Here is a 27,594-nt window from a genome sequence, read left to right on the forward strand (position 1 = left end):
GCGTACAGAACAAGGAAGCTGCCTTCTCCTTGAAGGGATGAGTCAAACATTAGATGGGCTGACCTCTTATTTTGTGTCTTATGTGAGATATTTTACACTGGGATTCTCAGAAATGTTCTGACGTTACTCAATATGTTTTTTTCCCCGCCTTCTACTGCAGTGCTTGTTGGGTGAGTACTAGCACTTGGTGTTACGTAGGCAAGGCATATATATGCACACATGCACACACACATATATTCGGAAGTAGGGATAACGTGTACGCTGTTTATAAGCAGAGTTCATCACCGCCAGTGGAACAGTTATCCTTTGCTGTGAGGACACACCTGGAGAAGGTAGGACATCAAATGCCAAGTGCTACATGTAGGGCTTTGGTGCTAGCATTCATTAACCAGTATCCATGTGGGTGGCACAGAGTTAGGATGTTCCAAGGGGTTGAAAGGAGTAGAACACTGTTACCACTTGCCAGAGGCATGGTGCTGAGAGGAAGCTGTCCTCTGGGATCAAAAGAGTATATTAGTTACATGATGCCGCTAGCCACGCTGAACAGCAGCTGCTGCTGTACTTTTCTATGGAAGTGTTGAAGGCAAAGGCAGAAAGTCCACGTCAGCAAACATGAGACAAATGGGTGTGATATAAAGCAACTAGATGAGCTGGGTCAGCTGCTCTGCATGTCACAGTTCCAAAGCTTCTGCCTGCCAAATGTTTGGGAACACAGGCTGGTATTGCAGCTAACCAAGATTTTGTTCACCTTTCTGCTCTCAGCTTTGCTGTTTACAGAAGATTTTGCTGATATTTAGCCACAGAATTTAAAAGTTTCTTCTGAGGTTCAGCTGAAGTTGTGGGCAGACAGGATCTCTGATAGTTAGGATGATTATGAATGAGGATGTTGTAACCTTAAGTGCTAAAGGACAGATCCCAAGTAAATGGGAAATCCGTGTTTCCACTGATTTTTACAGAGCTTGGACAATCTTCAGAGTAACGAATATATCTTCTAAATTCTCAGCCAGAGTCTTTAAAAGTGTTTACTCAGGGAGCTATTGGCTGAAGCTCTGAAAGCCATCCAGACATTTTCCCTACAGACTTATTGTTAACTTCAGTGGGAGACTCTGGGACAGGTTCCCTGCGTGGCCTTGAAAATCTCAGTGCCGGAAGATGTTTGTGACCTTTTGGTCCAAGAATCTAAGCGCTGGAAATTCAGGGCAAGGATCCCCACCTAACAGTACTTTCATTTATTTTGTGAGAAAACACACGTACGTACTTCTTTTCAGGATATTGTTGTTTGCTAAAGCACCCACGAGAAAAACAGGAGTCAGCGTGGAGTTTTTATTTCTGAAATACACTACTGTGTTTAATTAAAGACTCGAGGTTGTACCTGCAAGTGCAGCTCTTGTAATGTGTGTTAAGAGACTAACAAAGATTAACAGTGCCTAATACAGTCACTTGTTCATTTTGACTGTTTATTTCTCTAGTTGAAATTCTGTTGTATTACAAGAATGGCTGTGAAAGATGGCCCGGTGTCATTTGTTCTGTTCACCCTAAAATGTACTATTTTGCATGCAAACCTTTGTTTTATTCCACACAGGAGTAGCTCCAGATAGAGTTCAGCTCATGAAATCAGGGGAGCTGGGCAGTGTTGTCCAAGATTAATCCTCTCATAGGCAAAGAGGCTCTCAGGGAATCTTTTGATGATTTTACTGAAAGTGAAGAATTTTCTGTGGCTTCTTCAGATTTTTATTTTAAGATTGAGGAACTAGGCCACTTTGTGGCATCTAACATGATGAACGAGATCAGGGGAGAGCACAGGATGCTAATTTAATGGAAAGAGTTACATCAGATGGTAAACGTACTGGCAAGGGTATCGTGCAAAGAATAGAGGATCAAATCCATCCGGCCTGCGCGTTCACAGCTTCCATCTAAAGCTTTTAACCTGTCTGCTATGCTTGGCTGCTTTCCACTAGAAATCATAATGGCTGGAAGAGACATGCATGGACTACTCTCCATCCACGCCAGAAGACACGGTGGAATGCACTGATTGCTGACAGTGTAGTTCAGTAACATTGCTGAGTGGAGGTACTGTCACATACAGCTGTGTCTGGCTCCTGCTCATACACAGGACTGAGGCCAAACAGCAGGCAGAAGGTGGAACAAGATTTCCAGGTAATTTAGGAAAGAGTTTAAAGCAGTACAGCTTACAGGTAGGGACAGGTGGGAGGTTTTCAAACTGCCCCACCAACTCTCAACACAGCGTTACAGTTACGGCTGCTGGCTCAGCTTCTTGGGAATAAGGCTGTACGTTCAGGTAATTTAAACCTCCAATTCTGAAAGCATTTTCTTTTTCATACTGTTTTTTTAGTTTCGAAGCCTATTTAAAAGGCTCAGTTGTTTTTCAAATAAAAATCAGACAGATGAGAACTGGTGAAAGGGTTGCAATGCTTTGATCAAGTATTAAGGAAGTTCAGCGCACACAACTGTCCCTTCTCAGATATTTGCTTTTCACCATAGCTCTGAGTATTTCAATTGCTCACCAGTTCTTCTCCTGGGGAGCAGCGAAATGAGAATTTCTGCTTCATACATGAAGACTGAGCACAGTCGGGTCTCCGAACCATTTTTTTTTTGCATTAAATCTGTTTCTCTCTCTGTTCTTCATATTCTTGTAGCTGTGAAGGTCAACGACAAAAAACAAAAGACAAGATTTGGAGGGAGAGACAATATGTTTTATCTGGAGAAAAAGTATAGAAGTTGTTAGGCACTTAAATCCTAGGCTTGAAATGTACCATGATAGTGTCCAGTGGGAAATAGAATTTTTGTTTCCAAGGCTGTGGTTTGAAGATTTTTTCTTTCATTTGCCCTTGAGAAGCAAGCCTTGTAGGTCAATTGTGGAGCAGTTTGAAAACAACTGAGGAGGGCTGTGTGTGGGAGGACAGAGTAATCTGTGTTTGTTTGGTTTCTCACAGGGAATGCTAGTGACCTACAACTTTAATGGGAGTAACAATCAACTGGTTCCTAATTGAGATCAGTTTCCTAGTGTGCCTGAGGCAGTGACTTGTAGTCTCAGGGAGCCTCCTCGGCAGGGAAGGCTTCCAAACACTGTCATTTCAGCATGGGAACCATTTATTGAACTTAGTAGCATGATAAATGCTTTCAGTGAACCTCGTTACTGTTCATGGGCATGATTTGATTTGTCTTCTGAGTTTCTTAATCATTTTCTCTTCATGCTAAAGAAGCTCACCACTTGTAGCAAAAGGTGATGGCTGCTAATATTTAGCACAACTACTGACATACATGTGTATGTGACATATGTATGAGGCATGAAAAACGGGTTGTGAGATCACTTTTTGCTGTTTTCAGTGGGAGGATGAGAAACATCTGTCTTGAATGTTGCAAGAGAAAAGAATCTCAGTATGCAATTTCATGTGTGAATCTGTGGTCATCAGCAAGATGGAATGTGATCTCTTGGGGATGACTGTATCATTTTTCAGAGCGAGGCAAAGAGGGCAATGTCTATTGGAGGGTTTTGAGTAATGGCTTTGTAACGCTTAATGCGTTCCATGTTTTGTTAGCTTTTGGTTTGTCTTAATGTTTTTCCTGTTTAGGGAGGGGAAATGTCCACATGCCAGAATGTCATTCATGTTTTAGCATGTTATGAAAAGACTGTCATTCATGTTCTAGCATGTTGTGAGAATACCCTGAAAAGCCTAGAGTAGTCTGGAGAGAGACTGAGAACAGCTGTCTGTATGGCTTTGAAGCCCGGCTTAAAGTTAATTGGTAACTCATTTTGACTTAAATCTGCAGAATGTAAAGCCTTGAGAACACAGTGACAGATACCAGATTAGAGTCAGAAGTGGGCCCACTCCTCCTGTGGGTGCCGTCCCCCTCTGCTGGTTAAAGAAAAGATGTTAAAAGCCGAGGTTCAATTTACTTTTTACATTTATTTTAATGATCAAGAACTCTTCTGTAGAAGACATACCTCATCCCAATATACAAGGAGTTTCTAGCAGGACTGGGCAGGGCAAGATCCCTGTAAACTCCTCAGGGGAAGAATATCGCCATGCCTCTGTTGCCATGCCTGAAGAAAGAGAAGTCGCCTGGGTCTTTGGGAAAGAATATCTTTCAGAAACACAGCCCACCTGTCCAGCAGAACTACCAAGCCTTGCTGGAGATGTGCTTGAAGAATAAACAGCTGTTCACTGATGAGAGTTTTCCTGCTGACATCAGCTCTATTGGAACGGGAGCAATACTGAAGAAACTCCCCCGAAATGTGCAGTGGAAGAGGCCACATGTAAGTGATTTGCAGTGAATATTCTCATGTAAGAGAATGATTAGAGTCGATAGGCAGCAAATAGTGATAACATCAGGTGGACTTACTCATAGACTTTAAGTGTGCCATAATGCCTTCAGAAGTGATACTTATTGTAGCAGCTGTCATTTCAGAAGCTTGTGTACATATAGTTTCATAATTGCCTTTAAAGCATTTATTGCCAAAAAATCATAACCAACTTTATTCAGTTTATATCCGATAACACTTAGAGCGGGCAGGGAAAGCAAATGAAGGGGGTGAGTGGAAGCTGGTGCCCTTGGAACAAGTAGCACGCTGGCAGATGTGATGATTCTGCAGGGATTCTCTGATGACAGTTCTTGTGGTGACAGTCTCTTACCCCAAAATTGAGAATCTTAACATTTTAGAAGATTTCTGAATTTTCAGACCATTCTTAGCCTTTGACTCCTATCCCATGGACCACATACTGTTGTGATCCTGAAGGCTGTTACTTTCCTAGGCAGTGGCAGGTGCCTTATCCTTTTGCTGATCTAGTTTTTGTTTGTTTGTTTTTTCCCTTTCTTAACTGTTTAGTCTATTCTGTACTGTGTTTGTGCACTGTTTCCCAGCTCTCAAGGTTAAGCTTCTGCCATGACCAGTAACTGATCATCAGTGGGTTGCTTTCAGTTCTGAAGCCTCTGTATTTTACTTGTGCTCTTATTTCCAAGGCCCTTGCCGCTTGCTACCCCACACTTACTGGAATGAACAAGACCCCTGAGATCAAGCTGTGATCCCAGAGCAAGTTCCCATTACAAAGTGGTAGCGAGTCTTGCTGGCCAAGACAGGGTTTTGGCCCAGTTAGAGAAAGCCTATTAGCTCTAGCTTTTTAGCAGCAGTGGCAATTCTGTTCTTACTGAGTCATCGAGGAGCACATTGATACTCTGATCTTCCTAAAAGCAGTCATCTGAGAGATTCAGTCCCACAGACTCCTTGGAGGTCTGCAGATAATAGCACATAGCATCTCCTAGTGAAGTCATTTTCTAGCCATCACATTCTATTAGATTTAACCAACATCTTAGAAGAGCCACCTTTCTGCAAAACTCAAGAAAATCAGCAGGAAAGCAGAGGCACTTTTCAAAAACAGGCACGAGGCCTTGGAAATAGCAGCCCTGGTTCTCAGGGTTTCATACGTAATTCCATTGCACAGATGGTTTGTAATATCAGGATCTGGCAGAGCACAAATGCCATGCTCAGGGGCCTGAGCTGGACTCTGAGGGTGAGACAGCTCTACCAGCATAGATGTATTGGAAAGGGAAGGTGATACAAGTCCTGGCCTCTACAAAGCCCTTCAGGTCTGTAATTCTTTCTCTCCACTCCAGAGGAATGGCATTGAAACTTCATATTTCTCTCAGTCCACTGTCTGCTACTGAAGAAGAAGGTTGCCATTTGCTCTGACGCCAAACTTAGATCAGCAAAGACTCTCTGAGGAAGGATGCTGTGTATCCTACAGTCCCTTGGCTGCAGAAGAAACGCTGAGATTGTGCTATTTGGCCTTCAGCCGTGTAGCTTGCTGTATCTCTGCCTGATGGCCTGCAAAATGAACATCCAAATTCACCAAGGATAGGAGCTGGTTGTCTAATTACTGTAACAGCCTTTTGAGGATTTGCCATTTCTCTGCTACTGCCTGAAGGGATAGCTAACAGTGTGAAAATAAACTCGAGCAATTTGTGGGTCATAAGAGTGAAACGAAAGTTTGTCACTTAGGTTATTAATTTGACCCCAGAGGCATTTGTGAGAAGAAAAGACTAACAGCATAATTTCTTTCTGGATGGTTAGTCAAAAGTCATGCTCTTGTCACATCACCAGAAACTTCCTTAGCAGATATCAGTTAGTCTGTAGCTTGATTGTCAGTCAAATCATGGTGACATCAGCTATGTTAGCTGGAAGTTTAACAGTTCTGCTCTGCCATTGTAGCCTCTTTTGCTGAAACTTGTCAGCAATTACAGAGGAGGTGGGCTGGCAGGTCTGAAGGGTTGTCTCCTTACAGAGATATTTGTGAATAGCCATACTGATGAGTCTGAGCACTGCTAGTTTATCTCTGGGACTGTATTTGCTGTAAGCAAAATTTGGTGTACCTAGGCTTGTGTCGGAGTAGCCTGGATACCTGGTGACACTGGCATTACATCTGGACTAGAATAGCATCTTCTGGAAGAAAGCTTCCTTAATTATTCTGAAATCAGGCAGAGGGAGTGTTTTTGTCATATATCCATGAGTTTTTTACATTCCAAACGATAAACTCACTGCATCTCTCATCTCATGAGATTGCAGCTCTGCAGACAAAGTTCTTGACTTCAAGCTAAAATAGCTCATGTTAGTAACTTGGCTGTCCTCCTCTTCTCTTTGGCCATGTGCTTCCCAGGCTTTGCACAGAACTCCAGTATTTTATGCTGCAAACAGAAAGCAACTTGACCTCTGCCAAGGATTAGTGGGTAAGGAAAAATTCCTTTGTATAAATATATAAATGGCTTTATACAAAATAACATTTTATATGGGATTTTGACTGAATCAAACTGGGATAGAATAGGTGTTACATACCTGTGTTGCTTCACTTAGCATGGTGTGGATGACACGGTCATTAAGGTGGGACAGGCTCAGTAAAAGTCTGGCAAGTGTCAAGGTGGAATTTGAAGCGTGACAGTTGTCTGCATAAGCTGAAATTGCTGCTCTCTGTGTTGCTTTTGTGCCTGCTGCTGCTGCAATGGGAAGTCACTGTGTGCACTTAGTGGTCTTTAGTGGTGCTGCTTGACAACTGAGCAGAGACCACAGAAGCAGGAAAATCTGAGACTTCTGCTATCTTCATACCAAAGAGCTGGAGAGAATGCATTCTCTTCTCAGCTTTGAAGTTGAAAAAATCATTTTTATACCACATTACCTGAGGTAGGAGGATATATTAGCATCTGCAAAACAGGGCATGACTGAATTAATTTTTATTAAGTGCTATAAGCCCTTAAACACCAGGTACAGCTTTGCCTGGGTGATCCACTGGAAATGATTTTCCTCTTCTGAAAGAGTTAGTATTTTCAAAGAAAAAGGGAAAGGTTTTGTAATAGTGTGTTTGTACAAAAATGTGTAACGCCAGTAAAGAACAGAATGTTTAAACTGACAGCTATTTCTTGTTAAATTTATCGTTCAACCGAATGATATCTAAAGGAAAAGATAATGAGAGAACAATTACAAAACAATCACGGTTTAGTTAAATAAAGCACACATGAAGTCTAATTTTCTGTGTATTGTTCCTTATAAATTTAAAGACATTAGCACAGCAGCTCTTCTTCTAGGATCTTCATGGAGCTCCTGAACTTGGCTGACAGGCCTCACTTTTCAGCCAGCCACATGTGTCCGTTTGTCTTGGCGCAGGGAACTGCTGGTTCCTGGCGGCTCTGCAAGCCCTGACATTCCACCAGGACATCTTAGCTGCAGTCGTGCCACAAAACCAGAGCTTTGAGAGGAAATATGCTGGCATTTTCCACTTCCGGGTATGTTGGCTCCACCGGAGCGAGGGAGGTCTTCAGAAATCCCCTGTCATGTTTTATGTCAAATCCTTGGATAATTTCTACAAGGTTTCCCTTGGCCAAGGGCAAGCGGCCAGGGGGTATCCTGGCCTGGAGGGCAGCCCATCACTACTTCCACAAAACAATGCAGGAAGGGGGTTAACCAGTCTGAGGATATGCCTCAGTTTGTCCCTTCTCCCAGGCTGGGCCCTATCCAATATTTTAATCAAGACAGATGTCTTAACATAGCAGCAGCAGTCATAAAGGCCCTGACTTTTTAGTCAGCTCTTGCTGCAGCTCTGCCACCCTGCAACTGGGAGCGCCTTCCCCGAAAGCTCAACTGTTCCTCATTTGCCTATTTAATCCCTCTTTTACACCTCACACACACTTTATTTTCTCCTTTGTCTGGGTAAGGCTGATGAGTTGAATCTTTGGGTGAGTCAGCACCTTCCACTGATCTAGTACAGTCCCTAACCCAAGGCAGCTAGTACTGAGCCCACGGCTAAGCAATCCTGCATTTGCCCTTGTTTCGAAGGGAGGTTCCTTCTGAGGGAAATATCAGTTCATTCCTTTCCCCTGACAGTTCTGGCACTTTGGTGAATGGGTTGACGTGGTGGTTGATGATCGCCTGCCGGTGAATGAGGCGGGGGAGCTGGTCTTTGTTTCTTCAGTCTATAAGAATGTGTTCTGGGGAGCCCTTTTGGAGAAGGCATATGCTAAGTAAGTGACTCATTCTAAGTTATTAAAATAGTCTCTCTGAAACATGTTGGCTTGTGCCTGTGCAGTTTGTACTTGTTTATAAGTGCATCTCCTAGGCCTTGCCACATTTGGAGTGTCGTAAATGGTTCTCATCTTTCTATTTTTAAAGAGTAAAATCTCCCACTGCAGTACCTCTTGCCAATTCAGGCCCTTGAGTTTAAATCCAAAGGTTTAGGATATGAAATGAAAACATTAGGGATTATTCCCTAAGTGATTCCTTTTATAGTGGCTTGGCCAGGATGATGGCTTCTTTGCAAGCACTGCGGAGGAATGGAAGGCCAAAGATAGAGATTTTCAAAGGTGAATGATTGCTGATGCCCCTCTTGATCTATTACCAGTTTGAGAAACCTCCAAGGAGTTTCATTTTGGGAGTCTGTTGATGAGTTCTACTTTGGTCTTGATAAAGATTCCTGCTCTGAGATCTTACAGAGCCTTCAACTTGTTCAAGCATTCGACAGGTCACGTGGCATACTGAAAATACTGGCTTCTCTCTTTGGGTTGTTTTGTCTAGGGTGGTTTATTGGGACTAAGAAGAAGGCAACAAGTCATAACTGACTGGAGTTTGTTATTCTTGGGTTAAAATAATCTAAGCTGGGAAAAATAAGCAGAGCAGGAAAAAATTCTAGCTAGTACTGAGAGAAAGATCACCCAAAAGGAGAAAAAGCTCAGCTGCATTCGTTTGGTGGTAACGCTAGAACAAAAAGAGAAAGTTACTCTTCAGTCATGAAGAATATCAGATTGGAGGCTGAACTATTAAGGAGTATCAGATATGGTACAGTGTGTGGTGATATATTCAGGCAAAATTTGCTAAGGCAGAGTTATCAAAAAAGCAGTGATGGGCATGTCCTTGCTACTGCTTACTGAGGAGATCAATAATGAGTGAAGCAGTTCTTTTCAGCCTATGGCCAGTCCTGGACACAATTTGCTAGATACTCTTCTACCTACATGCCAAATATTCCCCTAACATTAAACATGAATTACAGCATACTTTGTGTTTAAAAACAAAAACAAAAAAAAACCCAAACCTTTATACCCCTTATTGTATGCTTTCATTGGCACATACCTCTCAACCTATTGTCCGTGGCTGTAAATCCAAGAGTATACTGATGTCTTTTTTTGCTAGACTCTATGGCTCCTATGAAGATCTACAGATTGGGCAAGTTTCAGAAGCCTTGGTGGATTTCACAGGTGGTGTTAATATAAGAATCAAGCTTCCAGCAGCTCCTCCTGATCTGTGGGATATCCTGACAAGAGCAACCTACAGCAGATCTCTCATGTGCTGTCAGACACAGTTAGGGGTGAGACTAATGGTTTCACAGCTACAAGTCTTTCCAGTCAAGTTTTCCTCTGCTGAGCTAGGCACTGTGATTCCTAGAAAGAAAGCTGACACACGACTTGCTGTAGAAATCATGTTCTTAAGCTTAAAGATTGCACGTGGATTTCTTCCCTCCCTGCCGCTCTTCAGCTCCCTATTGTGTTTAGGATCCTCCCTATTGTGCTTTATCTATCAAAAAGTCTCTATTGAATAAGGACCTCTCATTTTTCAATTTTTATTCAACAATTATTCCATTTTTACAGATGTTGACTATCAAAAGCAAATGGAGAATGGTTTGAAAGGGGAAAAATTAAATCTGAGCTCCTAATAGCAATATTTTTCCTAACAGCCATACTTTGCTGTATGTTTGGAATTGGGACCATGATCACCCAAGTTCCCTCATAAATTGTGGATCATTGGTTAGATCCACAGTTCACTCTTTCACTTCTAAGAAGTCCAAGTTAGGTTTTCATTTGCAGAATACTAGGGTTTCCCAACAGCTGAAGTATTAGCATGAGGTCTGGGTGCCACGATTTGAACTCATGTTCTGAACTACAACCCTCTCCATTTGCTTTTGAGAGTCACTGCTTACACAGGTGCATGTTTCTGGTATTGGTATAAGCCTGCTGTGTAAGTAGGTTTGAAATAAAAGGCTTATTTTCCTTCCGTTTCTCTTCCCTGTATACAGACAACAAAGGTCTTGAAGAATGGACTTGTTGCTGGCCATGCTTACACAGTAACTGGTATTAGAAAGGTAAGAATAGCCCTAATATCCTGGGTCAAGACTTGTTTGGATTTCAGAATTTTTGTTGCAAACTTAGGTTAAGCCCTCACTCACGGTAACTGTGATATCTTCTTAATATTTTTTTTCTTAGTCTAAGGTTAAAAGAGACGAGGCTTGGTAAAGATTCACTTTCAAGTGCGTCTGGTTTAGTATGCGACCTTGACTGTAGTTATAGATCAGCATATCTCTAAGAGTGGGAATGAGTCACAGGGCTTCACTGGGTGCATCACTTGCAAATGGCATTTGTTTGCTGGGAGAATGAGCTGAAACCTGCTCAGAGTAAAAAGCCTTCCTCTGCAGTCAGAACAGGGCCCATAGAGAAGAAAAGGTAATTAAATACAAGGGCCAAAACATGAAAAACTGAAGAAGGAGATGTGCCTGAGGGAAGGGAACGAAACAGGGCTCCTGTACAGAGTAGCAGGTGGACCCCACTGATTTAAGTGTCGGGGAATGCCCTAAAGATATCTGTCTAACGGAATGGGACAGTAAAATAATAGATCCTAAGGATCCCAGCTCAAGCTTTCTCCTGCTGGATTCATGGCTAGCTGTTCTCATGGGATGAAGGGACAGGCAGGAGTTAGAGACCAGCTGAGCTTGTTGGTCTGATCTGAAGTCACCATTCTGCTGTATGCTGCCAATGTAACTCCTAGTAAACCTGGCTCCCTCTTCTCCCACCACAGTATCTAAGTTCAAGAGGCACTGGTCTATATGGCCACCCCATAGGCAGTCTCTCATTGCACTGTGATAGGATTTAGCTTCACAGTAGTACAGTTCAGCTTTCATGAAACCACAAAATGAATAGATGTTGGAAAGGAGGACTGAGCCTCCAAATTAGGAATCTGTGAGGTCTCTGGTTTCACTTAGAAAAGGTAAGATAAAACAGCTTAATTTCTTTATGCTTGCATTCACAGTTGCATGTCTGTAGTTCTTACTGTCATGCTTGTTAGCATCTGTGATATGAAAAAGATGACAACTGCTGAGATGTTGGCAAGCATAGCGTTATTGTATGTTCTGCAGGTGACCTGCCAATATGGACCAGAAAACCTAGTGAGACTGAGAAATCCATGGGGTAAAATTGAATGGAACGGAGACTGGAGTGACAGGTGGGTTTGAAAAATGGAAGGTTTGATGCTCAGTGTGAGGGAAAGTTTCTTAGAGGAAGGATGCTGCCATCTTCAGACTCAAATTAGGAGCTTTAAGATACGTAGCTGTTGCTTGCCCAGGCCCTCTGTTTTCAAAACAGTTATTTAAGAGATTAATGTTTCTCCAACAGCAAATGCTTGTGTAGATGGCCTCACTCCACACATGCAGCTTCAATAAGACTCGATTCTGCTTTTCAATTCTTTGAAGTGCCAGAAGAAACATACTTGGAACATCAGATGCTGTGTGTGTTGCTGTGATCTAGGTGGCATATAAAGTGACAGATGATAGTTTAACAATTCAGGAGGCTTTAAACGGGATATTTAAGAGCACTCAGCCCCTTATCACAAGTGGGACCAGGCCAAGACCTCCATGTGCTGCAAAGTGTTGGAGTTGGGTGGCTGAAGGAGTCCTTCATCCAGACTGCTTGGGGAAGCATGTAACTAGAGAGGCAAATGGGCCATATATTTAATCTGCCTTGATTTTTTTGATGTGAATAACACTGGTTTATATTCCAGACCATGAGCAACTGTAGACTTCTAGCCCGATTCTCTATGAATGAGAGTATATTCCTTCTGCCCCAACTTTTATTTTCATTTGCTGCATAGGCCCCATTTGCTGAGGCTCAGGGAAGGGGAGGGAGGAGATGAGCACAAAGAGGTGTTGGGAATATGAGTGACTTTCACCTTGTCTGCAGAGCAGTACTTTCTCTGCGTGTCTGCCACATAATGACAACATACCAGCTGTTGCTGTTGAAGAACATAATGAACAGCATACCATAGGCTTGCCTTTTAAATGACTCCCAGCTGCCTTTTTTGCTGTCCTATTCATTCATTTATTATGCCAAGCACTGTTCCTATTACGTCTCTTTTGACAGAAAATTAACCAGCAAAACAGGCCTAGATATTTGTATTTTAACTACTAGGAATCTGTGTGTGCAAGTGACTGGACCAGCTGATGGAAGCGGAGCCTTTCTACTGGAGAGAACTGGAGCTGTTTAGCTATCTCATATACCCAGTATACTCGTGGAGAGTCTGAAATGGCTGAAGGCACAGGGGGCCTGTGTTCAGCAAGGGTTAAACATGGAGATCTGTGGGGACAAGGGTTTTGGTATCCTTTTATAGAGGAGACCCATGTTTTCTGTATGCAGGCTGCATTTGCTTAGTCACCCCATACTTTTTGCCCTCAGCTCTTACAAGTGGGAGTTGCTGAGCCCAAAGGAGAAAATTCTGCTGAGGAAAAAGAAGGAAGATGGAGAGTTCTGGTAACAGCACTGTCTTGCCTCTCCTCTCTCTGATGGTAGCTCTGGGGCTGTGTCTGCAGACAAAGCAGTATTTTGCTTTCTCCTTATGCCATTTAATTTGAGCTGTGTGTGACCTGTTTTCTAACAGACCTTGCTTGCTTGCTCTCCATCTCTACTTGCTTATGTGAGAGGCAGTGCTGTTCTTAAAAAAGGCAGGAGTGAGGGAGAAGCGGGGCACTGCCAGATCTCCTTGGGCTGCTGGGAGACATGGCAACTTTCAAGAGCTGTTATCACAGAATCACAGAATGGCCTGGGTTGGAAGGGACCTCAAGGATCATGAATCTCCAGCCCCCCTGCCAGGCAGGGCCACCAGCCTCCCCATTTACTAGACCAGGTTGCCCAGGGCCCCATCCAACCTGGCCTTGAACACCTCCAGGTTGGACGGGGCATCCACAACCTCTCTGAGCAGCCCGTTCCAGCACCTCACCACTCTCATAGTAAAGAACTTCCCCCTGACATCCAACCTAAATCTTCCCTCCTTCAACTTAAAACCGTTCCCCCTTGTCCTGCTGTTATCTACCCTTTCAAAGAGTTGACTCCCTTCCTGTTTATAGGCTCCCTTCAGGTACTGGAAGGCTGCAATGAGGTCACCCCGCAGCCTTCTCTTCTCCAGGCTGAATAAGCCCAGCTCCCTCAGCCTGTCAGCCTGTTGTCTTACCTCTTATTTTTAAGATAACTTTAGGAAGCTCCTGCTTTTTTTGCTTGTCGTTTCTCTACAGCTTGTGCCGCGAGGTGGCAATGTTGTCACCCGTGTAATTTCATTGCGGTCCCTTTGGTGGCAATATTACTTCAATCTCTGCCGCTGTCCTTTGCAGAAACTTGAGTCGTGCGTTTGCTACTGATAGATGCTGCTGTTGGAGCAGATGCTTGCTTCTTTACTACATAATAAAATTTGAGCATTACCATATGTAACACAGAATGGCGTGGCTTTGAAGTTCCCTGCTCCCTTTCCTTTTCTTTTAGTGAGCCATATGGACTAAACTAATCTGCTGACAAGATGTCTTTTGGCACTCTTTTTTTCCCAGGATGTCTCTGCAAGATTTTAAGATTCATTTTGTAGACGTTGTGATCTGTAAATTAACTCCAGACCTGGTGAGCCAGGAAGATGGGAAAAAGTGGATGTATTCCCTGAAGAATGGGAGATGGGTTAAAGGAAGCACAGCGGGAGGAAGTCTGGGATTCTCCAAGGGTGAGGGGTGTTTAGTGCTCTTTTGGGTGCTCTGTGGTGTGACTCTTCTGTGTTGCCTCAATTGTTAGCACCCTTATACTCCTTAACACAAATCTGATGACAGAACGTTCTCTTCTTTCTTAACTCCCTGCACAAGCATCAGAAATAAGCAGCTAAAGAACATTGCCTAGCTTCTGCCATCACAGAAGCTGCATTACTTGCAAACATAGGGCAGTAGGCTGGTTATGGTATGAAATAAGCTGCAGGAGTTTTAGCATTCATGCATTTATAAACAATGTAGACTTTAACGGCAGTCGGACAGAAATGAAGCTCCTTGTTTCTGAGCTTTCCTTCAGTCTTACATAGGAATTTTAGCACTAAACTTGTAAACTGCATCCTAAGATCAAATCCCAGTGAATTCTGGAGGCCCAGACCACTTGGGATCCATTTGGTCTGAGCCCAAGCATCGAATGGGAAGCCAGCAACCAATCTTGAGATGGAAAACAATGTCTAAGTGGTTTTCTTGTTTTTACTTCTTAGGCATGTTTTGGATGAACCCCCAGTACTGGTTGAATATTTTAGCAAGTGAAGACAGTAGGAGAAACCTGGGTTCCTGCAGTGTGGTTATATCCCTGATGCAGAAACACAGCAGCAAACACCGGAACCGAGCTCCTCACCTCTTCATTGGCTTTTCACTCTACAAGGTGTGAAATATAGCAGGTTCCCTACATATCCAGGAATAAGTGGCTGTCACTAGAAGGAGTGAGAGCTTCCCCAACCAATTCTCTGCTTGTCTGAGGGTCTTGCGAAACCCCCCTCTTACCTTGAATGGAGCTACAGCTTTTGTTGCTGCTATGAGGTTGCAGTTACTGAGAGATGACCATGGGGAAAGACTGAGGTTTCTAAAGGCAAAGGCCCCAGCTGCATCTGCGTAGCTGCTCCCCACCACAGATACAGTCTACTGTGTGTGTGACTAAGAGGTCCCTGTCTGACATGTGCTCTGTTTATTTTCTCCCTGCAGGTGGCCCGACAGGTGAGTGCTTTATCACCACTAGTGGCTGTTTGCTGAGAGACCCGGGCTGCTGTTCTGACAGCATTGAAGGTGCTGTGTTTGCCTTTGTTTTTTGGCCAACAGCTAGTGGCAGTATATTCAAGCTCACTGGGGCGTTACAGTAAGTCACAGTTAATGCAGAACTATCAACCTACTCTTATGAAGAGTAGCCATGTCAGGAGGTCTCAGTGGTCTTGAAAAGGGTCATTAATTGCTTAGCATCCGCACTAGATCTTTGAGGGTGTTGAAAGTGGCATCAGTGTTTATTGGATCAGCAGTATCCCTCCCCACCATTGTGGGTTATTCCAGTCCTTGGCTGTGTTTGATCTGGACTTGCTGCAACTCTCAGAGGAGCCAGCATCACCTTTTTGCTCCCTCCTAGTCTTGAGGAGGTAACTGTGCCTGTGACCCAAGTAGGCCAAGGATCTTGTAGGGTAGCTCAGCTTCCTTCCTGGCTGAGGATGCTCTGGAGCTGACACTTCAGGTGTTCGCTGCTTTGTCAGACCAGCCGTATTTCCAGTATTTTCTTTTAAAAGGACCTTTTTTGTTCTAAGAAAAAATTCTAGAAGGTAAACTCTGTTGTATGTCCTAGTTTTTACCCAAATCTTGGAGGATTATTCAAAACAGGGAAAGGCTTAGTGTCTTTTATCTTGAAAGGGCACCCTTTCCCCTAAATTACTACTCAGAACACCACTTAAGTTAGAATTCCTTTGAATTTGAGCTGGCAAAGGACTAGTTGGGCTATGATCAGAGCAGTGCAGTTGTATTCCAAGTTACTCTATTTCCAGCATGGTAATCATGAGGTAAGAATCCACTTCTTTCTGACTTAAATGTTTTGGGCACTCTCAGGGTGAGAATTAAATTTCCTGGCAGAGGGAGCCTAAGCATAGCTCTAGCATGCTGCTGTGCTGTACCTGGGGGAAGCTGGTGGCAGCCAGGTGTTTAATTTCAAATTTGTAGTGGTTGCCAAGATCAATATAGAGAGACTGCAAACTGAGAGCATCTAAGGACGCTCCAAGGAACATTGTGAATTCTGGAGCACATCTGAAATGCTGATATACCAGTGCATGCAGGAGGCAGTGGAGGCTTCAGTCCTTTCCCAGGGCTATGATATGGTTGGTATAAATGAGACTTGGTGGGCTGAGTCCCACGTCTTGAGTGCTGGGAAGGAGGGCTACTGGCTCTTCAGCAGGGTAGGCAGGGCAGGCGAGGCGGAGATGTTGCTCTGCATGTAAGGGAGAGGTTAGGCATACAGCCCATGCCTTTCGGGATGACGTGGTAGTGAGTCTCTGAGTGAGGATGAAGGGGATGGATGACAAAGCCACTATCATTGTGGATGTCCACTATTGTACACCCACCCAGGATGGTGGCACGAGTGAGCTGTTCTGTGGGCAAGTAGGGGAAATCTTGGAATCCATTGCCCTTGTCCTTAGGGGAGACTTGAACTTCCCAGACATAAACTGAGACTATTCTTACCAGTGAGTCTGCAAAATTCCTAAGAACACGTTGAAGATAAGTTCTTGTCACAAGTTATGAGTGGTCCAGCTAGGAAAGGTGCCATGTGAAATCTGTTGTCTGAGAATAGGGAAAGCCTTTTAGGAGAGCTGGCTGTCTTGGCCACAGTGACTGTGAATTAGCTGAGTTCAAAATTGTAGGTAGTGGTCAAAGAAGAGGAATGGTATCTCCGTTACTAGGTAGGAAGTAAAATGGCTAAATGTAAAGAACAGCCAAGACTGGAAGGTGACAGTGGTCTTTGCTGGCGGGGATATTTATTTGGCATTCCACTATGCCCCCAGTGTTACTAATCTCATTTATAATGTTGCCTAGATAAACACTTTATCCATCCTTCTTTTGTAGAAAAGTGCCTGTGAAGTGAAACGTCTGCAAGAGCCAAGAATGACAAGTAGTTCGTTGACACAGGCTAGGGGTTAGGTTGCTCTTGCACTACATTCAGATCCCAGGTGCTCTGCCACTAGATACCTAGTGCAAAGAACAAACTGAGGACAGAGTGCATGGTACTTCTGAGATAAGGGGAGTGCTCTGGATTGTGAGGAGCAGTCTCTAGAGCATTTCTTGCTTGCAGTCTTTTCTGCCAGTATGCAAATTACTTCAGCAGTAACTTAAAGTGGCAGAAGCCACATCTTTTCCCAGTCCTTGCTGCTGTTCCTTGCAAGTAGTATTATAATGTTGATAAGGTTGTAGAAAGCTCCATTCTTTGTCATTTTAATATTGGGTAGGCTGGATGGAGATAGTCTTAGGGACCCTCTTGGCTGCTTTTGCTGTAGAGATACCTGAGATCTGAAGGCAAGCAGCCTCTGTGCCGTGCCTTTGAATTCCCTGTGAGCCATTTGTTCCATTGTTCAGCTGGTACAGAACACATTTCTTCTGTGTTTCTTCCCTAGCAAGAGGAAATCAATCAAAAGCTGCCTCCAGCATTCTTCACCCGGCACCAGCCTGTGAACAAGCGCCAGGTCTTCCTCGATGAACGGGAAGTGACTTGTGACTTCCACCTGGAGCCTGGTGTCTATGTGATTGTGCCATCCACTCTGGAGCCTCATCAGGAGTCTGAATTCATTCTGCGTGTCTTTTCTAGGAAGCACGTCCTTCGGTGAGACACTGCTGCCCCTGTGTCAGCACGCAGTTCTCTTGCATGGTGGTACAGTCTGGCCTTTCTAGTCTACTAGGGCATCATAAGGACTGAAGCATGCAGCACACTGCCTCTTGGAGAGCCTGATTCTCTCTCAGCTCAAGATGCTCAGTGCCTGAAGTACTGCTTTTTGGTCTTGTCCCTTTGAGAAGCATTGAGCTAGGCCCACACAAATGATTCTTAAAACGTGCTCGTGTTTAAGACTGAAGAAGCACAACACTTCTAAATGCACCGTAGATTTGCCAGGGGTCTCTGCTCATAGTAGTGGAAGTGTTGCTTATGTAGAAATCATGGTTTAGAGACTTTGAACACCAACAGCCCTTGGGGAGCCATATAGACATGGTGGGCTTACCCAAGTGCAGCTGTAACACTGGGGAAAAAAGATGGCACAGCGGTGGCACAGGGTCTGTACCTGGGTGTGGGGGATGCTGCTTGTGATCAAGACAGGCAACTCCACAATATCTCCCTGATGTCTTCTCTTTCACATCTCCAGGGAAATGGGTGGGAACTCCAGTTTCATCCTCTCCAAGGTGAGTGGGTATAGGGGGAGTAGAAGGCCCATGGTTCTGTTTTCAGCTCTTGGATGTTTGTTTTTTCCTGTCGCTCTGAAAGGGCGAGTGAGAATGTGAGTGTTCGTGTTGCAGCACTTTACAAATGGTAGCTTGGGTTTACAGGCAGATTCTTGGACCTTGTGAACAAACAATCAAGGGAAATTTTTCGACAATTCTAGTTGCTGTTTTGCAGCTGTTCTTTTTTTTCTTTCACTGACACAATCTTACTCTGCAATCTTTCGTGTTCACAGCTTTTAGAAAACTTCTTGTATTCCTCCCCACTTCTTTCATGCCTTGACAGGCCTGAAGACATTGTGGGATCAGAATGTGATCCCCCTATCACAATACAGTGATCCATAGGTTGTTTTAAGAAGAGCTAGGCTCAGTGGCCATGTATGTGTGACTGTATGTTGTGCAGGGAAGGTTTATAGCATAGTCCATTCCCTTGGCATAAACAGAGCCATTCCTTCTTTTGTTTCCTGAATGTATATGTTCTATCTTTGGCATGGGTTGAACCCTACCCTTCTTCTTCTTTCACAGCTTGGGGTGGAAGAGAAATGTTTTTCTATACCGAGTGTTATCTAAAATTTTATTTCCAAGAATTAGTATTTCTATGGGGTGAGGAGCTATCTAAGCAGTGAGTTGCATTAGTGATGTAACACTGATTGCATTGGTGAGGAGAAGATGGGAGAACATGGGAGGGGAGCAGAGTTCTGGAAAAGCATCTTCAAGTAACTGTATCTTGAATGGCCACATTTTTCTTCCTTGAGTGTTTTTATTTAATTAATTTATTTAATTTAATATCCTGAAGGAAATTGTTGATAGGTATGAAGGCAAGATCTGGGAGGATTTCTTCACAAAACATTTTGAAAAGGTAAGTGTGTGCATATGCCACCAGTGGAAGCAGAGTTATTATGTAGTTCTGTGATAGTAAGAACATCTAACTGTGCAAGGGATGTTTGGATATAGAAGCGTGGGGGACAGAGAGAGGCTGTGAGAGGCTGGGCTATGTGTACAGTACTGATTTCACGCAGCAGTTTTGGCCACAGAGCTTTAGGAATTGTTAACACTGAGACAGGCAAACTCCTGGAAATTACTGCTTTGGACATTGTGGATGTGGCAGTATCAACATGCTCAAAAGGCATTACCAAACTGATGGAAAGCAGATCCATAAGCAGATAATAAAGGACTAAGCACGTCTGTACCCTCTAGCATCCTTATTTCAACAGCCATAGGTAACAGGGAAACGAGAATAGAGTGTGGATGCTGATCAGGCTCACATGCTCTCCTTTAGCATAAACTCCTGTCCCCAGTATCAGGGACAGAGCAGTGGGATGCATTAACGAATCCTACTCTATTGGGAATTTCTGCCCTCACTGGGGCAAGTCACCTGTTAGAAGACAGCACGCCCTGAGAAACTGAGACTTGTCTCCTAGTCCTTCATCCCACGTTGATGGCAGCTACGTTGCTTTTAGATCTGAAATACCGTTCTCCTTTCAGAAAGGGTGGCTGCATTTATTCGGTAGCATACCCTGCGTTTAGCAAGCATATTTTCTCCAAAACATATTAGCATTTCCGTTAGCAATATTTTGACAGAAGCTTTTCCTAACAAGAAGCAAATGCTTTTGCTTCCTGAACATGTAGAATTTTGATTCTGGGAGTGGTGTGTCTTTCAGATGTGCCCTGAGAACTTAGCCAGGAGCAGACTGCAGCTCCTGCAGGCTGAGAATCTTGTCGTATTCAAAGGAAGCCTTTCCTATTGATTTTCACAGTGATGGGAGCGGGGCCAGAAAATTGGGAATTAAGATGAGACATGCTGGGAAGACAAAAGAGGGAGAAAAGAGATTTAATGATTAAAGTAATTCTCTTTTGTATCACAGAATCCTGAAATAAATGCTGTTCAGCTCCAGAGGATCCTGAATAATGTATCTTGGAGACGTAAGTGCTGAGAAATAATGTTTCTGTGAAACAAACCTTTCTGGAGAAAATCTTCAGCTCCGATATCTGAAAATGAAGATACTGTGAGCAAATCTGATCTCTAAACCCAACATGACCTCAGCATTGATTCTGAAACCATCCCTCACTTCATCCTGTGCTACTGCCGCAGCATTCGCAATGCTACTGCTAGAAAGTGAGCCTGGTCTGTAGGCAGCCGTGTCGTGCAAGGGTATTTATCTTCATCCTGATGGACATGGTTCATATCTGCTGTTCCTATGCTTGCTTACCTTCTGTGTGTGCACAGGACTGTTCCTTGCTGTGTCTTTGTGTTTGGGAGACAGTGTGGAGGTGCAGGTAGCCTGTCTTATGTTTGGGGCTGTCTTTGTCCTGGGGTCTCTGACACCTGCTCTGTGCCGGTAGCAGTTCAGCAGCAGCTGCTTCCCCCGAGCAACAATAATTGTGTTACAGGTACAGTGATGGATCCAGTTTCCTTTCCCAGTTTCTTCAGTGGTATCAACCCGTGCAAAACATAAAAATGCGCCATTCAGCCAATGAATAAGAGACTGATGTGGTGCCAATTTCACTTAGATCTGACGTTGCCCTCTTTTCTGCAGAGGTATACTAAGATAGCTCTTCTGTCTTGGCAAAGTGACCCATCAGGCCCTGTGTTGTCTGTGAGAAGACTGTGTTGAACAGTCTATTTTTTGTGAGTGATCAAGGTTGAGGCATGAAAAATGTTACGGTACTTAATTCATATTTAATAAACAGGGCTATTAACAAGATTAAAACATCTTCACTTTCTGCAGAGAAGGCACTGGTGAGTTATGGTTCTGTCTCTTGCTCTCTGGAAGTCTGCATATGATCTAAAGTCACAATTTGGAGAGAGATTAGAGTCTCTTTCTGCTACTCTTCATTTAATTTATGTATGAACCAGGAACGCTAAGCTTGGATGCAGCATCATGTTTTTTGGTGATGTCTGTACTTTTAATCATATTAACAGAGCTGGCAGTGCCTCTGTGAGAGAAGGAAGGAAGGATGCTTAGCACGAGGCAGGGAGAGCAAGAGAGAGATGCTTAGTGCAAGGGCTTCAATTAATGTGCAGTACAACTCCCCAGAGCTCTTCAGGTCAAGTGACTTTGCTCGTGATCCTGCAGTTTGGCATTACAGGTTTGGATGTCTTTTCCTTCCATTTTCTTTAATAGCTGGAGACAGTGCGCTGTGTTTTACTCTGTATTACATGCCTGCAGGGAGCTCACGTTGGGTTTTGTGAGACCAGTAGAATCCATCCTGTTGCATCATATTTTAATCATCATAAACGATACGTCTTCTCAAGTGGCTGAAAAGTTACACAAGGGCTTTGGGGCTTGAGCCCTCTCAAATGAGAACAAATTTTGTCAGAGTCCCATTTTTCTTAATGATGTTCAACGTGCTCTCAAAACAGTCTTTTTTTTTACCCTCTCCAGATTTTCAGAGTTTTCGCCTGAGTTTCAGTCTGGACGCCTGCCAGAGTATCCTGGCACTCCTGGATGTATCCTTCTTAGCGTGAATGATACTTCTGGCTCATTTAATACTTCACCGGAGCATTATTTCTTAGGGCAGATTGAGTGTCACTTTGGTTTCTTAATGACTGGAACATGGCCATGCTTTTTGAACTCCTCATCTTCCATAAAAACACTTCAGTTGTAGCAGAATGGGATAGGTTTGAGAAAGGGTTATTTCCTGCACCTTCTGAAACCAGCAGCCAGGCTACCATTGATCTTAGTGGGATCAAGTCTATGAGCTAAGGTTTGTTGGCTAAGGAGTAGTTATCTTCTTCACGTTAAAACTGTGTGAATATTACAGTGGCTCTGAATTTTCAGTCAGGGTTTTTTTTTCTTATTTTGTATTATTATTTGTATTTTGTTTTATGTGATGTACGTTCTCTCATGTTTAAGATGTTCTGACCTTAATTATTCCGTGAAGCTGAATGCCTCTGGCACGCTGAGTATCCAGGAGTTCCGAGTCCTGTGGAAAAGGCTGCTTTTCTACTTGGTATAGCAATCATTTCTGTGTACCACTGCAATATTCTACTACTCACAGCCCCTTTGTTTTCCTCTGCTGTTGTTTAAATATTTGGCTTTTGTTTGTTTGATTGTTTCCACCAGGAGGTTTTCCAGAAAAGAGACACTAGCAGATCAGGAAAGCTTGACCTGGTAGAACTGCGTGCAGCTGTACAGGAGACAGGTGTGTGCCACAGCACATCTTGGTGAGGCTCATCCTCTTCCTCAGAAAGGCTGGGAAAAATTTGAGCAGGAATAAATCTTGACTTGTTGGCAGAACCCAGGAAGAGTGGGAATGATCATAGGCTGCATGGTCTTAGCCATCTCTGCTTCCCTTTATAGCTAGCTAAAAATATCTGAGAAGTATTTTGCTCTGTGGTAGCTTGCTTAATCTTTGCCTTTATCTTTGGCATTATACCGATGACATGTCAGGGACTGAACCTGGAAGTCTGGGACTTGCACAGAGGCAATACCAGTGCCAGGCTTCACTAATACACCATCTTGAGCTTAAAATAGAAATGAAGATCATACACAAAGGGCCAAATACCTGGACCAAGGTCTGTTGTGCTCACCATACTTTGAGTGGGGGTTGGTGCTCAGTCTTTTACCTCCTTTTGCAGTTTTAGAGCTTGAATGTCACTCACCTTCTTGATGTGTGGTTCACCCAGTTCATCTGTGTCAACAAACGCACAGTTTGAAACCCATGCGGACCTCTACTAAAGCAAATTAAAGTACCGGGCCATGAGTAGGAAATACTCCTAGCAAATTTCCTGCAAATGCTACTTGACATACTTTCCTCTGGATTTTCTTTCTCCTTTCCTCTCCTACCGTCTTGTGGAGTATTGTTCTTAAACGCAGCTGCTGTTACTGCCTTCCATTCACTCATGAGTGAATGATGCCCGTTTGTGTTTTATTCCAGCTCTAACAGGGACAGGAGTATAGGTGACCAGCTTTGACCCCTTTAGAGTTTGAAAGAGCTGTCTGCACCTGAGGGGCTGGTTTGGGCTGGTTAGCACTTGATAAACGTAGGGGAGATTTGAAAAAGCAAATGGCTGTGAAAGAGACTGAGATCAATGAGTCGTGTACACCCAGAAGCATACACATTTAGCTGCCCACAACTGGGAGTTGCCCTCCCGTAATGTTTTTCATGATTTTATTTTTTTTTCCCCTCTCCTGAAGGTATTTCACTCAGCAATGAAGTCTGTAATTTGATGGCGATCAGATATGGTGACCCTGACTTGAAGATCAGCTTTGAGAGCTTCATGTGTTTCATGCTTCGAGTAGAGATCATGGGAGGTGAGGCTCATGCTCTGCAGCTGGCCAGGGAAAGCTCTGCTGCCCAGCTAAGCCATGGCCCTTCCAAAACTGTTCCAGCTGGCAGTGGCTAAGTGAGAATAGAAGGGTTGGGTTTCATCTCAGAATACACAGAGGAATTCATTTAAAGCCAGGGACAGAGGAAATCGAGCTCTGTATCTTTACCTTTTTGCCAGTCTTCTTCTACAGAAATCAAGACTGTACGTATCAGAGTGATTTAGCTCCCTGCAGAGAGCAGCTCTACACAAGTCTTTGTAGGAGGCAGGAAAATTACAGATGGAAGCTGCTTATTTTCCGTATACCTTTGGTAGGACTAATTGTGGTGGTGAGACAGGTGATTCTTTGGTCTGTGAGCTCATGCTATGGACACCTCCCACATGTCTGAAAGTGGAGCTTGTGAGGCTTGGGACATCATGCTTTTGGACATACAGCAGCAGCATCTGAGGAGACAGGAGGATGGACAGAAAGTAGCATGCCTGTCTTTATTCAGGATTCCTGGTGTTCCAGTGCTCAGGGATCTTCCAGTGAGAATGGGGGCTTACATGCATTTGTGAATAGATTATAGATTATAATCATGTTATAGATTATAAACTCATTCTTTTCAAGTCTTTCCTAGGACAGAGATCAGGTAGTGGTGATCTCTTGGCTGTCAGGTTAACGCTCCTCACTCCTTTTTTTCAGAGGCCTTTCGCAACTTAACGCAAGATGGTAAAGGGATATACCTGCAGGAATCTGAGGTAAAGCCTGTTCCCTGACTGACAAATGCAGCTCCTTTCATTGCAAGCAGCACTGTGTGGTTTGTTCTCCAGCCTTAAAAAGGTATCTCTATCTGAGCGCTTAAGAAGTGGGTTAGAAACAAAAAGGAACACAGGGTCTTAAGTCCTGTGCCTCCCTGTGGCTCCTACTCCTTCTAAAGACAAAAAAAAAAAAAAAAACAACTCCAATATTCTATAGTTTGGTTCAGTTCTGGATACACAGGGCACTCTTAGGAATGCGTGAGTTCATCCTGCTTTCCTCATTATTTTACAGTGGATGATGATGACACTGTATTCCTGAAGGGCTGTTGCAAAGGAGGGGACGGCAAAGCCTCTACTGCGATAAGGAAGGCTGCTTTCTATCAACTTGCTGTGTACGTTGGAGTCTGAGCTCTTCCCTGCAGTTTACCTCATATGAAGTCTTCCCCTCAAGCAGACTTGACCTACTGACCACAGACTTGTTGCACTGGTAATTTTCTAATGAATACGTTTATTTTGAGTCCTATTGCACTTCAGACAACCCTTCTGAGAAGAGACTTCTGGACGCCAACCGCTGTGGGTGCACACTGAGACACCATGGAGCATAGAAGCTGAGTTGTTGGAATCACCTATTTAATGCTAATGTTACACTGTTACTGTTATAATTTGGCACCTGCTGTGGCAGTATCCACAGGCTGTGCTTGATGATGGAGCTTTATTGGGGCAAGTAACTCTGAACCTAGGAGAGAAACAGCCCCTGCCTGAAGTGTCTTGTCATCTAATAGAGAAAATCCTAGTTCTGTAGTTGCTTGGCCCGTGATAGAGAGCTGGAGTCTGTGTGCTTGTTGGGGAATTCTTCCTTGGCCATGACCTGGAAAGATGATTTGCAAGCATTCAAATCATCTCTTTTGCTTTCATGAGTCAGCATAGCTCTATTGAAGTGAACCTAAGGTGATCTGACCAGTTGGTGGATCAAGCCTCCAGCTCTTAGATGAGATGGAGCTTGTGATGCTTGCAGATTTAGTTCAGAGCAGGGGGTTCTCTCCGCAAGTTGAAAAGCACAATACAGTGAGAAATAAATGAATCCTATGTTATCTTTAAATCACTGGAGACTGGCAGGGAATAGATGTTCACTGTAAACATAATACAGGAGTAGTCTGGCAAAGCGACTGATAAACCATTTGGGTGTTTGTTGGTTCTTTTTGTGAAGCAGAATGAGAGAGCGTGTATGTGTGTGTTGTTAAGTGATTCAGGCACATACAGGCTGTAGTGTTAGAGAACATACTTGGGGCTATTCCCACCAAACTCTGTGTTGGAGTTAGTTGATGCATCTCTCTGTAGGACCCTTCTTCGTTTTCTTACCATTTAGTTGTTTGGCCTGGTAATTTCCACACTAAGTGTTTGTTGCAGGTTGCTGCTTTGGCTTTTGCATTCCAGTGGACAGCACAATGGGTCTTTCTCTTGTGCACAGTCTCCTTAGAGCACTGAATACAACAGGGTTCTGGCAGGAATGATTATATAATGGAAGAAGATACTGTAATGCCTTTGTAGGAAGGAGTAGTAACAAGTTTGCATAGGCTTATGCCTATACATGAGCCTGAGCTCACGGACGTGCTTCCTACTGCACTGAAGCCTGTGCAACAAGCGTATTTAGAGAGAAACTCCGTTGTGGATGTGTTCCCAGTCAGGAGGCATTAAACAACACGAACAACCGTGTGCTCTTTATTCGCCAGAACAACCTGTTCCTAGCGGTATGATTTTCATGCTCTTTTTATGAGAAAACTGTTAGAACCAGATAAATAGCTGTATTTTTCGCTGTTTATACCGTGACGTATTTATCAGTTACTGTGCTGTGCTGCTGTGGTGTCACCGGAGCCCAAGGGTTCAGAACTGTGGGGCAGAACATGTCAGAGGGAGCAGGGACATCCAGGATCCTCGAGCAGATGTCACGGTGCTATCATCCTGCTGGGCTCCCAGAGAGGCTATTTCAGCAGCTTCCATTACAAAGCATGTGCCCTCTCCCAGTTGTCATGCCTCTGTTCCCTTTTGTGGCTTGCAGCTGAACACAATGGAGCAAACTAAATAAGCCTGATTTAATTTGCACTCAGCTCGGTGGGTGATGTTATAAACACTGATTTACTGCATGTAGGAACAGCGCTAGGCGAACCAAAAAGATTGTAGGAGAGAATGTAGGTCCTCGCTCTTTTGGCGTGTTCCGAAGGAGGTTGTCCCAATGGGGGTGGCCCTAAGTGGACAGGAATGTCAGTGTGCAGAGTTCTCAGCAGCGCTCTGCTGGACATGATGAGAAGTAAATCTGTCGGTCCCAACTGGGTTTGCTACACAGTGCCCGTTGGCAGTGCTGCAGGAGGCATCCAAGGCCAGAAGGATGCCAGACATAGCTTCAGTAGGCACTGAACACTGCACGGCCTTGTGCAGAACTGTGGTGCGGGACACCCAGTTTCACATGGCAGTTCATTTCCATTCTGTACACATGGTTTTTTATACATATAAGATTTTGTACTTATTTACTTCATACCTATTTAATGCAGAGCAAGGAGATTATTTTGCTATTGATTACTTGATCCGGGAAAGAAGCAGACTTTGTGCCATGCCATGAATCATTAAGCACTCGCAGCAATAAACTTTATTGAGCCACGTGACTTGCTGTTAGAGAATTATAAAGAATGCTTTACTGGAATGATTATACCAAACCATGTACGATTCAAACTGAATTATCTGGCTCACAATAAAAATGTTTTTGGCAATGGCACCTACTCAGACGCTATGAGGCTTTTATATTGCTAACAGAGTAACGTTTGCTGGGCAATTCTGAAGATATATTACTCTTCATTTACAATGTGTGTTGTAGGAAAGAGTGGTTTAAAAGGCTGCTGAAGGATGCATTCGTTTGTAACCACCGTATTTGTAGAGATGCTGAGCTGTGCGGCATTGCTTGAGCAGAAATAGAAGAAAAGTGAGGCTGTGACTTGGGACTGGTATTGCTAATAGAGGCTTCTGGGGGGGAAGGACAGGCACAAATAACAG

General features: G+C 43.8%; 1 protein-coding gene across 2 annotated transcripts; it reads left to right on the forward strand.

Annotated features, from left to right (window-relative positions):
- Positions 1 to 235: 235 nt before the first annotated feature.
- CAPN14 (calpain 14) lies at positions 236 to 27,382 on the forward strand. Of its 2 annotated transcripts, XM_046939070.1 has the most exons (23): positions 236 to 332; positions 1,959 to 2,157; positions 3,946 to 4,279; positions 6,675 to 6,744; positions 7,673 to 7,791; positions 8,390 to 8,526; positions 9,689 to 9,863; positions 10,569 to 10,634; positions 11,682 to 11,767; positions 12,994 to 13,068; positions 14,133 to 14,296; positions 14,816 to 14,979; positions 15,297 to 15,308; positions 17,729 to 17,934; positions 18,467 to 18,503; positions 19,336 to 19,398; positions 20,405 to 20,462; positions 21,926 to 21,990; positions 22,425 to 22,493; positions 22,607 to 22,685; positions 23,681 to 23,797; positions 24,497 to 24,552; positions 24,845 to 27,382. In XM_046939070.1, exons 3-23 carry the CDS (start codon positions 4,049 to 4,051, stop codon positions 24,869 to 24,871), a joined length of 2,076 nt encoding a protein of 691 aa, XP_046795026.1. In that variant the 5' UTR covers positions 236 to 332; positions 1,959 to 2,157; positions 3,946 to 4,048; the 3' UTR covers positions 24,872 to 27,382. The 2 variants fall into 2 exon arrangements, with proteins under 2 accessions (XP_046795026.1, XP_040553431.1); XM_040697497.2 differs by lacking the exons at positions 236 to 332; positions 1,959 to 2,157; positions 3,946 to 4,279; positions 8,390 to 8,526 and having other exon boundaries at positions 6,600 to 6,744; positions 24,845 to 27,380.
- The last annotated feature ends 212 nt before the right edge of the window (positions 27,383 to 27,594 follow it).

This window comes from Gallus gallus, chromosome 3, assembly GCF_016699485.2.
Source record: "Gallus gallus isolate bGalGal1 chromosome 3, bGalGal1.mat.broiler.GRCg7b, whole genome shotgun sequence".
In the NCBI taxonomy this organism is placed as follows: Eukaryota; Metazoa; Chordata; class Aves; order Galliformes; family Phasianidae; genus Gallus; species Gallus gallus.